At 38.5% G+C, this 14,344-nt stretch overlaps 1 protein-coding gene across 1 annotated transcript in view; it reads right to left on the reverse strand.

Moving 5' to 3' along the window:
* The window catches only part of C10H18orf63 (chromosome 10 C18orf63 homolog), a 50,593-nt gene that overhangs the window by 13,067 nt on the left and 23,182 nt on the right, over positions 1–14,344 (reverse strand). Inside the window, exons 9-11 of the mRNA XM_051851097.3 lie at positions 6,955–7,051; positions 6,761–6,846; positions 5,371–5,554 (exon numbers count right to left, since the gene is read on the reverse strand). Of these exons, the coding sequence (XP_051707057.3) occupies positions 5,371–5,554; positions 6,761–6,846; positions 6,955–7,051 (367 nt within the window). The remainder of the gene's footprint in view (positions 1–5,370; positions 5,555–6,760; positions 6,847–6,954; positions 7,052–14,344) is intronic.

The following is a 14,344-nucleotide window of genomic DNA, read 5'->3' on the forward strand; positions in this document are numbered from 1 at the left end:
AATGGCTGCAATGGCTGAGGCTGGGCCAGGCTGAAGCCAGAAGCCTGGAGCTCCATCTAGGTCTCCCATGAGAGTGGCAGAAACCCAAGAACTTGAGCCATCTTCAGCTGCCTTCCCAGAAACATTACGGGGAGCTAGATGAAAGTGGAGCAGCAGTGGCTTAACCCATTGCACTACAACGTTGGCCACACTGGTTGACTTTTAAGTTTTGAATTTACCTATAATTTATGTAACTTTATACATTAACATAAAACAAAAAACTCTAACCTATTTTTTGACATGAATGGTATTGAACAGAAATCTAGTACTGTGGTAATGATGGAATGAAACTTGGGAAATTATCAAAATGACTTATCAAATGTGCTTTATATAATCTGGTTTGTATGTTACACCACTTTAGTGTGTTCTTTGCCTAAAACTGAGCCAAAATTCAGTTAAGCTAAGATCTAACCATAGGCTTATAGGAAATATGGGGTTTAGGAGACTATGTTTGCTTTAAAAAGACATGACATAACAAGGAAACAATCAATCAAATCCAGATTATGGGAAATCCTCAAGGGGAAATGATGCAATTTTCTAGCAATAACTGGCATAAATAAAAGGGAAAGGGAAAGGGGTTTGGGATGTTACAATAAAACAGACTTAAGAGACATAAAAACAAATGAAATTATTCAGTCCTTTTTTAGATTTTGATTTAAATAAAAATTTTAAATCTTTGAGATGAACTGGTGTGAACTGGTATTTTATTATATTCAGGGACCATTGTTAATTCTGTTAGATATAATGACATGTTAGGTAAATATTTTTTTTAAAATGTTCTTAAGAGATAGAAAGATGTATGACTGTCTTTACAGGTGAAATACCATCATAGCTGGGATTTGTTTGAAAACACTGAAGTTTATTCCACTACCCAAAAACATGTCAAGAGGGAAGACAGATGGCAGATGCATAGGCGTTTCTTATATGTATCTTTGAAAACTCCATAATTTATAAAAAAAAAACTACTTAGGTAAACACTCCTGCTAATATAATTCTTAAAAAAGTCTGCTGAGTTTTAAACACTCAAGAGAGGTTATAACGGCCTGGCTGTGGCCATTTTAGCCATAGCACTCCTTATGTCAGCCAAGGCCATCTGGTGCCTGCTTTGCTTTTGTCTTCTTGCTTTACCCAATCTTGCTACCTTCCCACCTTCTGCAGGTGTTACTTAGAAGGACAGCCACTAGCAACCATGTGCTTTCAACTGCATCTCAGAGTTCTATCCAGACCACCTAGTTTGTGACAAGAGCCATCATTGTCACCACTACTCCCTCAGCCCGTTTTTAATCTGAGGAAACTAAGGCATAGGAAATGAAATTACCTGCCTCAAATTATATTAGTACAGATACAAATCCAGGCAGCCTGTTCTTGGAGCCCGCTTCTAACCACAAACCTATAAACTTAGTTACAGAACTAAGAATCTAACAATATGGGATTCAATTCTAATTCTGCAATGAATTTAACGGCGTGGCTTTGGTTAAATTACTTAAATGCTTCAATTTCCTCTTCCACACACTTGAGAAAACAACTCTTTATCTCAGGGGTCAATTCTGATGATGTTATGAGATAATGCACATAAAAGCAGTTGGCACACAGAAGGCACTCAATAGACTCAAGTAGGCTAACTTCTATTATCATGTTCAATCTGTCAGGAGGAAAACAAAGATCAGATTTTCCATTCTGAATATTTTTTGTTATTTTGCCTATACAAGGCAAAATCTAACAACTATTTTGTCCTGATTCAGTATTTCTGAAACAGATTTGAGCTGGAAATATGTGATGACATATCTTCCAAATCCCTCAGATTCAGACTTGACTAGCAACTAAACTTCAAAAAATGTTATGTCTGGTCAAAATGATAAGCTCCACTATCACAAAGATGTCAGTGGATATTTGTCCCCCTACACTCCCTTCTAAGGAAGTGGTCTTGCCTATAGTCCTGATACCCAGGTTGTCACAGTTCTATACTATGACAACTAAATCCACTGCTGGCTAGTGACTGATGCTGTGGCCCGGCTTGAAAGATGCCTGGAATGTTGAAGATACTGGCTCCAGGGAATCTTAATCCAGATGAAACAGAGAGCAGGGCAGCAAACCCTGAGAGCACGCCCTGAGGCACAGTGCGCGGACCACAGACAGCCGACACCACTGGAGTGGTGGAAACCGCGATGAGCAGGGTCCCTGCCAGCATCCAAGCAGCTGACACCACTGGAGTGGTGGAAACCGCGATGAGCAGGGTCCCTGCCAGCATCCAAGCAGCAGAGCTGGCTCAGCTATGCAGAAAACCCCTCTCGCCCATGTGCGTGATCTCTAGTGTGTTCTTGTGTCTGATGGATTTGGAAACACTGTGCCAGTATGTGTGAATCCTTATGAAACAAAACACTTCCTATTCCTAAGTAATGGACAGGTTCTCTTTTCCATGAATAAGAGACAATTTTATGTATATATTAGTTGGATAGCACCACACAAAAGGTTTTATTAGCACGATCTCTATAACCTTAATGGAGCATTGACACTTTCCCAAGGAGAAGTCGTGGGGGATCATGACAAGCCATTGGTCTCCTACTGTCTGTTTCCACTGCACTCACCGGAGGGCTCTTTCTCTGCCTTTGGATAAAAATCCAGGCAGTCCCACAATTCTTCCTATCACTTTTAGGTAACAAAAAGTCCAGCTATGCACAATATCAGAAAGTTCAATTCATCAGGATAAACTATTCTAAATCCTAAATATACATGTGCCTAGTACTGAACTCAGAATACATAAGGCAAATGCTAAAAGCAGGAGAAGCAGACAAATCCACAATCTTGGAAATTAGAACACACTTCATCAGGCAGTTAAGCTAGAAACACACACAAAAAGATAACCAGAAAATTCCTATGTTAGGAAATTAAACACATATACTTATAAATAATTCATGGGTCACAAGAGAAACATAGTGAAAATATTTTGAAATAAATGATAAACATTTAAAAATACATGATTTATAACATTCTAAAATGTTAGGTATGTAAATAACCTAATAAAAGTGCTTAAGACTGACATACATAAACTATAAACTATTATTGAAAGGAACTAAACAAGACATTTAATATGGGGAGAAATATGAAATACTCATGGATTTTAAGCCTCAATGAGATTACAATCAACACTGCAACTCTGTGTATGTGTGTGTATATAACTTGAAAAACTGAAACTAACTGTATGGAAATGCAAAGATGAAGAATACCTAAATTGTTTTCACTAGATTCCAAACATTATAAAATTTAATGTTATTACAACATTGTTTATAATAAAAATAAAGTTTAAGATTAATTATAATAACTCAAAAAGTAATATGCTGCGAGAAGAAGCAAAGACTACAGAAAGAGATTAAGTAGTTCAGAAACAGTATCACGTATATAAAAGCACTTATGAGAAAGGTTGTAATGCAGAGTATTCAGGAGAAAAGGATTTTTCAATAACTATTGCTTGGATAAATAAATACACATATTAAATAAATACACATATTTCGATAACTATTTCTTGGATAAATAAATGCACAAATTATCCAAAAATATGTGATTGTCCACAACATAATATTACAAAGCAATAGATTGTAGACCTAAATATGAATGGAAAATAATGAGCTTTAGTAGATAATATTATAGTAAAACATCTTCATTTGGGATACAGAAATATTTTTTAACAGGACACAAAAAGTATCAGTAAAGAGAAAAGCCTGATTTTCTGAGTGTTAAGATTGCCAGTTAAGATACCACTAAGAGAGTAAGGAAGTACGTCATGCAAAGGAGGAAGATCATGTGACAGTACTGATAAAGAGGGCCTGGCATGTGCAAAGAACACATTTAACTCAGCTTTAAAAGCAGTAGAAAAGTGACAGAGGGACACAACAAGATATTCAAATGGCTGATATACACCTGAAAAGATGTTCAACCTCATTAATAATCAAGACAAATACAAATGAGACATTCTGGAAGATCAGCTGAAATAAAAGGCTGGCAATATTTACAGTGGGCAAGGATGTAGAGCAACATAAACTCTCCCACACTGCTTGGGGGAGAGTGGAAGCACAAACTGACCCAGCCGCTTGGAAAGTGGCACAGATATAGATGTGGAAATCTGTACTAACTCCAGTCCTGGAGTGCACTGGGAGGCATACAGAGGAATGTCTACTGCAGCAGTACTAACACCTCAAGCAGCACCAATTCAAGTATTTACCAATAGTATTCCGATAAACTGTAGCATAATCATGTAATAAATTATTATACACGGAAATGAAAATGAGCTGACCATAGTTAAGGAGAACAACACAGAAGAATGTCACAAACATGACACTGAGCAAAATAAGCCAGCAGTTTCCTTTGCATAAAGTTCAAAAGTGAGCAAAATTCAAATAGATATTTAAGGGTGCAGTCTTGATTGATCAAAACAAAGAAAGCCAGGAGTAATGCCCACAGAAGTCAGAACAGTGGTTACCTTTGTTGGGGAGGGGCAGTTAGGATTAGGAAGATAAAAGCAGGAGGACCCTAAAGCCTTGGTAGTGCTCCGTGTGGGCCAATCCCATCAGCAGACAGCCAGTTACATTAATTTCTTAATAAAGGGCCAGCGCAGTGGCTCACTTGGTTAATCCTCTGCCTGTGGCGCAGGCATCCCATATAGGCACTGGTTCTAGTCTCGGCTGCTCCTCTTCCAATTCAGCTCTCTGCTGTGGCCCAGGAAGGCAGTGGAGGATGGCCCAAGTGCTTGGGCCCTGTGCCTGCATGGGAGACCAGGAGGAAGCACCTGGCTCCTGGCTTCAGATCAGCACAGTTCCGGCCGTAGCAACCATTTGGGGGGTGAAACAATGGAAGGAAGATCTTTGTTTCTCTCTCTCACTGTCTATTATTCTAGCTGTCAAATAAATAAATAAAATGTCTTAATAAAGGAGCCAGACAGTGGCCCACTGCCCCCTGCATACCTCAGATTCCAAAGAAGTCCCTACTTACTTACTACCTTGGTGAGTGGCATGCACCCTACTTTCTGCTTAAGTGAGCTCATACTTACAGCTCAGTCTTTCCAAATACTCTTCATCAAGTTTGCTCCCTTTAGTCTCCAACAACCCAACTCATTTATGTCCTTGATATGGGTGTAACATTTTAGTAAACAACTACTCTAATACTACAGTAATGAAAATGTCAGTGACAAATGTAAGGTATAATAATAATACGTAGTAACAGTTAATGGAGAAAAAAGTTATTGCACAGTGCAGTACTCCATCACAGAAGGCAAGAGATCTAAGACAGACAGATGCACAGTATGTCTTGGAGAACCAGATAGGACAAAAAGTCTCTTACCTGGAAATGAGGTTTAATTAGTTCCTGTGTGTAGTAGCATGGTTTATTTGTCATCTTTATGGGAAATCCACATATATGAGGCAGTTTAGATTTCAAATCTGAAAGAAAACTTTTCAACACAGTTTCCAGGTCTACCCTTGGAAAGAACTGTATGGGCTGGCTTCTGATGCAACTGAGAGGGTATCTAAACATTGGTTAAAGAACAATGTAAATTTTTCTTCTTACTTAAGAGATAGTAATTTTGATGGAATTAGAAAATTAAAATAGGCACATGTAAGGAAAATCTAATTATTTTTGTTGTTTTTTCCCATACTGTCCAAAGTTAAAGTATTCCTTTATAGTACCTCACAGCGATCTTTACCTCTTCTATTTTTAAATTTTATTTTTAGTTGATAAACAATAATTGTAAATGTTGGTGCAGTATAATGTGATGTTTAACATTCACAATCAAGGCAATTCATTGTCCTTAATATATAGCTTTCTAAATGCACTGGCAAATTAATACATTCAAAAAATATCTATAAGGAGGACACTATGGCCCTTAGAGATAATAAAAATAAATGTTCTAGAAAATAATGACAGGTTGTATCTCCAAAAGCAGTGAAAACCTCAGTATAGAGAACTCCAAAAGTAGTTTTTTGAGAGGTTTTCTGCTGAAAAATATTCTGAAGAATTGGAATGACATCTGCATCTAATGAAAGGGAACGACTGCTAAAGGTCAACCTCAGTTTTGCTGTGAATACTTGGGTTAGAAACGCAACTATGGAAAGGGAGCACTATGGCTCTTCCTTCTGCTTTCAAATTCCAGCTGGTCGGAAGACAAGAATAAGAGAGAGGAATGGAAAAATCAGGGCTAAGATTTGTTTCACATGGGCACTTGAGCTCTTTTTGTGTGTAGATTTTTAAAAATCCTGTTGAGAAAAATATTTTTAAAATCAGTGTGGTGCATTAAGAGCACATCAATCCTCTAAACTTTGTAAAATAAAACAAACTTCCAAAATGAAAATCTTTATCAATTCTTTTCAATGATATTGAAAATGCCACTGGAGGGAGCTCTTGGCTCATAATTGTTTCCTTTATATTAGGAAATTTTATTTATTTATTTATTTATTTATTTATTTATTTATTTATTTTACTATTCCAGATGTCAAAATTGCTGAAATAGTGTTTAAGGAAAAAAATTATGCTTATTAACTTCATCTTTAAATAAAAGCTGGGGAAAACGCTGAGCAAAACAAAAAACATGCACATGGATAAGAAATAAAAGAAAAGTAGTTTGACCTGGACATTCATGTAGAGAACGTTGAAATGTTGATGACTTGGGGATGGAAGCAGCAGCAGACACGCAGTGGGCAGAGAGCATCTGCTGCAAGAGGTGTGTAAAGGATACGTAAAAGTCTTTTCTCCAATCATCTTGAAGTAGATGCTGCAGTATGTCTTAACATTTCCACAATCTTCTGGAAGTCTGTAGCCATACTGAAATTAAGCACAAAATTTAAGTCATCTTCAAAAAAACTGAACAGGTTAAATTACGAAAAACACAATCAAATGACTTCTAATATAATCTATATTTCTGTTCCTCACCAGGTCATCCCAGTGCATCCGTAAATCTTCATATGAGTGCAAAGGACAGTCAGTGGGGATGGTATGAAGAATATTTGTTATTTGTCCCATTTTCATACTATGAGAAATCAGAGTTGGTAAAATATTATAAGCCAATGCTTAAATATAGTTTGATAAACTACGTGATTTATAAAGTGTTCAAAAAATTCAGCAACTATCTCACTCTACATACAAAATAAATGGTTTCCTCCTACTTCCAAATACACGTTAAATCTTCTAATTGACAAACAAAAATTGCATGGACTTATCATATATGAAATGAGGTACTAAATATGTATACATTGGGAATGGCTAAAATCAAACTAATTCACAGGTATTACTTCACATAATCATTTTTGGGGGGTGAGACCACTTAAATATACTCTTGGTGAACTGAAATAGTATAATACATTGTTATTAAGTTCCATGTTGTAAAAGATAATACATTGTTATTAAGTCTCCATATTGTATGATAGACTTCAATTTATTCCTTCTAAGATTTTGTATCCTTTGATTAACATCTCCCCAGTCCATACCCCACCCTAACCCCAGCCCTTGGTGGCCACAATTCTATTCTTTGCTTCTGTGAGTTCAACTTTTTAGATTCCATGTATGAGATTGTGGTGTTTGCCTAGATTATTTCACTCATCGTAATGTTTTCCATGTCCATCCACGTTGTCACAAATGACAATTTTTTTCAAGGCTGAATAGTATTTCATTATGTATACATACCATATTTTCTCTACCCATTCATCATGGATGGAGAATTTAGATTGATTTCCTATCTGGCTATGGTGAATAATGCTTTAATGAACATAGGAGTGCAATCTCTCTGACATACAAATTTATGTTCCTTTGGATATACACCTAGGAGTGGTATTGCTGAATAATATACTAATTCCATTTCAAAAGTTTTGGAGAAACCTCCATTCTGTTGTCTATAATGGCTGTCCTAATTTATACTCCAACCAATAGTATGCAAGGGTTTCCATTTTTTTTAACTTTTATTTAATGAATATAAATTTCCAAAGTACGATTTATGGATTACAATGGCTTCCCCCCCATACCGTCCCTCCCACCTACAACCCTCCCCTTTCCCACTCCCTCTCCCCTTCCATTCACATCAAGATTCATTTTCGATTATCTTAATATACAGAAGATCAGCTTAGTATACATTAAGTAAGGATTTCAGCAGTTTGCTCCCACACAGAAACATAAAGTGAAAAATAATAGATGATTAAGAGTTTCCATTTTCACCACACTTTCTCCAACACTTGTTGTCTTTCATCTTTTTGCTAATAGATATTCTAATAGATGTGAGCTGCTATCTCATTGAAGTTTCAATTTCCATTTACCTGATGATTAGTGATGTTAAGCACTTTTTGATATACTTATTGGCCATGTATATATCTTCTTTGGAGAAATGTGTATTTAGGTCTTTTGCCCATTTTAAAAATCATGGTTTTTTTCTTGCTTTTTAGTTGTTTGAGTTCTTTATATATTTTGGGTAGTAGTAACCCTGCTATCACTTCAATGTTTTCCTCCCAAACTCATGTTGAAATTAATTGTCTGTTCCATAGTGTAATGGTGAGCACTATGGACACTGAAATTAGTTGTCATTGTAACAGTACTGGGAGGTGGAACCTTTAAGAGGTGATTAGGCCATGAGGCACTACTCTCACAAATGGATTAAAACGTCTGTTTCTGGAGCTGGCTCCTTGTAAGGAGCTCCTTGTCTCTTTTGCCTTTTGTCTCCCTATCTCCTCCTTTCTTTGCCCATTCACCATGGGATGACACACCAAGAAAGTCTTTACCAGGCATTAAATCTACTGGCATCTTGACTTTACATTTTCAAGCTTCCAGATACGTATGAAATAGATTCCTGTTGTTTACAAATTACCCAGTCTCTGATACTCTGTTATAGCAGCATTAAATGGACTAAGACAAATCCCTTACCAGACCAGATGTTTGGTTTGCATATATTTTTCCAGGTTTCTAAGATTTTTTCTTCATTCTGTTGACTGTTTTCTTGGCTATTCAGAAGTTTTGGAATTTGACGTAGTCCCATTTATCCATTTTGCTTTTGTTACTTATGCTTTTTGGGACACGGTCAAAAAAACCACAACCACCTCAACAACACTGACCAGGCCGTTGTCATGAAGCTTCTGCTCTTTTCTTCTGGTAGTTTTTAGTTTCAGGTCTTTAGGTCTTTAATATAGCCTGAATCGATTTTTGTATACGGCATGAGATAAGGATATAATTTCATTCTTCTGTACATGGATATCCAATTTTACCCACATCATATATTGAATAGTCCATCCTTTCCCAATTGCATGTTATTGGCACCTTTGTTGAAAACCAATTAATTGATCATAAATGCATGGATTTTTCTCTGGACTTTTTATACTGTTCCACTGGTCTGTGTCTTTTTTATGTCAGTGCCATACTGTTATGATTATGAAAGTTTTGTAGCATACACTTTGAAATCAGGAGTGTGATACCTCCAGCTTTCTTCTTTTTGCTCAAGATTCTTTTGGCTACTGAGGACTATTTTTCTATTAAGAATGTCATTGATATTTTTGGCAGGGGTCACACTACATCTGTAGACTGCTTTGGGAAATATGCACATTTTAAGAATATTAATTCTTCCAATCCACAAGTGGGATAGAGTTCCATTAATTTTTATCTACTTCAATTTCTTTCATCAGTGTTTTGTGGTATTCAGTGTGTATGTTTTTCACCTCCTTAGTTACATTTATTAAAAGCCATTGTGGGGGCCGGTGCTGTTTATAGTATGCTAAGCTTTTGCCTGCAGTGCCGGCATCCAATATGGGCACCGGTTCATATCCTGGCTGCTCCTCTTCTGATCTAGTTCTCTGCTATGGCCTGGGAAAGAGTGGAGGGTGGCCCAAATGCTTGGGCCCCTATACCTGTGTGGGAGACCCAGAAGAACTTCTGGCTCCTGGCTTCAAATTGGCCCAGCTCTGGCTGTTGCAACCCTTTGGGGACAACTTTATTGAATTTATTAATTCTAACAGTTTTCTGGTGGAGTCTTCAGGGTTTCCTATATATAAGATCAAAAAGTCACCTGTAACCAGGGACACTTTTTTCTTTTAAATTAATTAATTTTTAAGGAATACAAATTTCATATGTACAACTTTAGGAATATAGTTATTCTTCCCACCATACCTACCCTCCCACCCACACTCCCACCCTCATCCTCCTCCCTCTCCTCTTCCCAGTCCCATTCTCCATTAAGATTCATTTTCAATTAACTTTGTTCACAGATGACCAACTCTATACTAAGTAAAGATTTCAACAATTTGCACACACACACAAAACTGAGAACAAGTACCACATTAAACTCTCATAATACAACTCACTGAGGACAGAACTCCTGCATGGGGAGTTAGTGCACAATGACTCCTTTTGTTAACTTAACAATTAACACTATTATGTATGTCAGTGACCACCTGAGGCTCTTGACATGCCCTGCCTATGCTATGGAAGCATTTTGAATCTACCAATTCGATAGGATTTAGGAAAAGGCCACTAGCAAAGTGGAAGTTCTCTCCTCCCTTTAGAGAAAAGTACATCTTTCTTTGATGGCCACTTCTTTCCACTGGGATCTCACTCACAGAGATCCTTCATATAGAATATTTTTTTTGCTGCAGTGTCTTGGCTTTCCATGCCTGAAATGCTCTCACGGGATTTTCAGCCAGACCAGGAAGCCTTAAGGGCTGATTCTGAGGTCAGAGTGTTACTTAAAGCAATTGTCATTCTATGAGTCTGCTGTGTGGACTGCTTCCCTTGTTGGAACATTCTCTCCTTTTTAATTCTATCTACTATAACTACCCCACACTTGATCCTATTTATATGGCCATTTTAACACTTAGTCCTATCTATATATTCACTTTAACACTTAATATGATTACTTTAACTCTTAAGATGACATTTTAATCATCCAGCTTAATGGGATTTGGGGGTCCCGTGACAAATTTTTAAACTGAACCCTTAGAAGTTAGTCCTTAGGAATGTATGAGAAATATACAGCTTTACAAACTTCCTCTTCCCTCTTTTATTATTTTTTAACTTTTATTTAGTAAATATAAATTTCCAAAGTACAGTTTATGGATTACAATGGCTTTTCCCCCCGATAACTTCCCTCCCACCAGCAACCCTCCATCTCCCGCTCCATCTCCTATTTCATTTACATAAAGATTCATTTTCAATTATCTTTATATACAGAAGATGGATTTAGTATATATTAAGTAAACATTTCAACAGTTTGCACCCACACAGAACATAAAGTGTAAAATACTGTTTCAGTACTAGTTATAGCATTAATTCACATTGAACAACACATTAAGGACAGAGATCCTACATGGGGAGTAAGTGCACAGTGACTCCTGTTGTTGACTTAACAAATTGACACTCTTGCTTATGGCATCAGTAATCACCCTTGGCTCTTGTCATGAGTTGCCAAGGCTATGGAAGCCTTTTGAGTTTGCCAACTCTGATTTATTTAGACAAGGTCATAGTCAAAGTGGAAGTTCTCTCCTCCCTTCAGAGAAAGGTACCTCCTTCTTTGATGGCCCATTCTTTCCACTGGGATCTCACACACAGAGATCTTTCATTTAGGGTTTTATTTTTATTTATTTATTTATTTTTTGCCACAGTGTCTTGGCTTTCCATGCCTGAAATACTCTCATGGGCTTTTTAGCCAGATATGAATGCCTTAAGGGCTGATTCTGAGGCCAGAGTGCTGTTTAGGACATCTGCCATTCTATGAGTCTGCTATATATTCTGCTTCCCATGAAAAGTGATCCCTGTCAAATATAAGAGTGGGAATAAGAAAGGGAGGAGATGTACAGTTTGGCACATGCTCAATCGGAATTGCCCCAAATGGTAGAGTTAGAAAAGTGCCAGGGGATTCCAATTCAGTCCCATCCAGGTGGCATGTACCAATGCCATCTCACTAGTCAAAGTGATCAGTTTCAGTTCATAATTGATCACAATGATAGGATTAAGAGTAAAGGGATCACATAAACAAGAGTAGTGTCTGCTAATACTCTAATTTCTTACTAAGATCCATCCTCAATTGACTTTTTTTTTTTTTTTGACAGGCAGAGTGGACAGTGAGAGGGAGAGACAGACAGAAAGGTCTTCCTTTGCCGTTGGTTCACCCTCCAATGGCCGCTGCGGCCGGCGCGCTGCGGCCGGCACACCGCACTGATCCAATGGCAGGAGCCAGGAGCCAGGTGCTTTTCCTGGTCTCCCCATGGGGTGCAGGGCCCAAGCACCTGGGCCATCCTCCACTGCACTCCCTGGCCACAGCAGAGGGCTGGCCTGGAAGAGGGGCAACCGGGACAGAATCCGGCGCCCCGACCGGGACTAGAACCCGGTGTGCCGGCGCCGCTAGGCGGAGGATTAGCCTAGTGAGCCGCGGCGCCGGCCCTCAATTGACTTTATACATATGATTAACTCTATGTTAAGAGTTCAACATATAGTGTGAAGAGAAAAAAACAAACAAAAAACAAAACTGTTCCTTGACATTCAAGACAAGGGCAGCTCAAGTCATCCTTTCTTGAAGTGTCAATTTCACTTCTGCAGATTTTGTTTTAGGTGCTCTATGCATGCTTGCAAATCAGGAAGAATATATGGTATTTGTCTCTTTGGGACTGGCTTATTTAAGTATGATGTTTTCCATATTCATCCATTTTGTTGCAAATGACCAGATTTCATTTTTTTTTACTTCTGTGTAGTATTCCATAGTGTACATATCTCATAATTTCTCTATGCAGTCTTTGGTTTATGGGCATTTAGGTTGGTTCCATGTTTTAGCTATTGTGAACTGAACTGCAATAAACATGGAGATGCAGATAACTCTTCCATTTACTGATTTAATTTCCCTTGAGTAAATTCCCAGGAGTGGGATGGCTGGGTGATATGGCAGGTCTATATTCAGGTTTCTGAGGTACCTCCATCCTGGCTTTACCAGTCTACAATCCCACCAACAGTGGATTAGGGTACCGTTTCCCCACATCCTCACCATCATTTGTTGTTGATTTCTGTATGAAAGCCATTCTAACTGGGGTGAGGTGAAACCTCATTGTGGTTTTGATTTGCATTTCCCTGACAGCTAGTGATCCTGAACCTTTTTCATGTGTCTGTTGGCCATTTGGATTTTCTCCTTTGAAAAATATATGTTTAAGTCCTTTGCCCATCTCTTAATTGTGTTGTTTTATTGTTGTGGAGTTTCTTGATATCTTTATATATTCTGGTTATTAATCCTTTAGTTTGCAAATAATTTCTCCCATTCTATCGGTTGCCTGTTCATTTTCCTGAGTGTTTCTTTTATAGTACAGAAACTTCTCAATTTGATGCAATCCCATTTGTTAATTTTGGCTTTGACTGTGCCTCTGGGGTCTTTTCCAAGAACTCTTTGCCTATGCCAATGTCTTGCAGGGTTTCCCCAATGTTCTCTAATAATTTGATGGTGTTGTGTCATAGTTTTAGATCTTTAATCCATTTTGAGTGGATTATTGTGTAAGGTGTAAGGTAGGGGTCTTGCTTCATACTTCTGCATGCAGAAATCCAGTTTTCCCAACACCATTTGTTGAAAAGACTGCCCCTGCTCCAGGGCTTGGTTTTAGCTCCTTTGTCAAATATAAGTTGGTTGTTGATGCTTGGATTGATTTCTAGTGATTCTATTGTGTTCCATTGGTCTGTCCATTTGTTTTTTGTACCAGTACCAGGCTGTTTTGTTTATAACTGCCTTATAGTATGCCTTTTTTTTTTTTTTTTGACAGGCAGAGTGGACAGTGAGAGAGAGATAGACAGAGAGAAAGGTCTTCCTTTTGCTATTGGTTCACCCTCCAATGGCCACCGTGGCTGGCGCGCTGTGGCCAGCGCATCGTGCTGATCCGAAGCCAGGAGCCAGGTGCTTTTTCCTGGTCTCCCACGTGGGTGCAGGGCCCAAGCACTTGGGCCATCCTCCACTGCACTCCCGGGCCATAGCAGAGAGCTGGCCTGGAAGAGGGGCAACCAGGACAGAATCCGGTGCCCGACCGGGACTAGAACCTGGTGTGCCGGTGCTGCAAGGTGGAGGATTAGCCTATTGAGCCATGGCTCGGCCCTTTTGGTGTGGGGAGCAACTCAGACTAGACTGTTACTCGAATTAAGACTTATTCTATGCATCTGCTCTCCCACAATATGGCGCTGGGAGAGGAGGAAACAGCTTCTACACAGCTGCCCCCAGTTCAACCAATAAACTGTAGGACCTGCTCCTGATTGGAGGAGAGCAGCGTACTCGGTGTGTGGGTAGCAGAGTTGGGATTGGTGGAAGAGGACTATAAAGGAGGAGAGAGAC

The sequence above is a fragment of the Oryctolagus cuniculus genome, chromosome 10, assembly GCF_051225735.1.
Source record: "Oryctolagus cuniculus isolate XC-2025 breed Fujian yellow rabbit chromosome 10, ASM5122573v1, whole genome shotgun sequence".
NCBI classification, from domain to species: Eukaryota; Metazoa; Chordata; class Mammalia; order Lagomorpha; family Leporidae; genus Oryctolagus; species Oryctolagus cuniculus.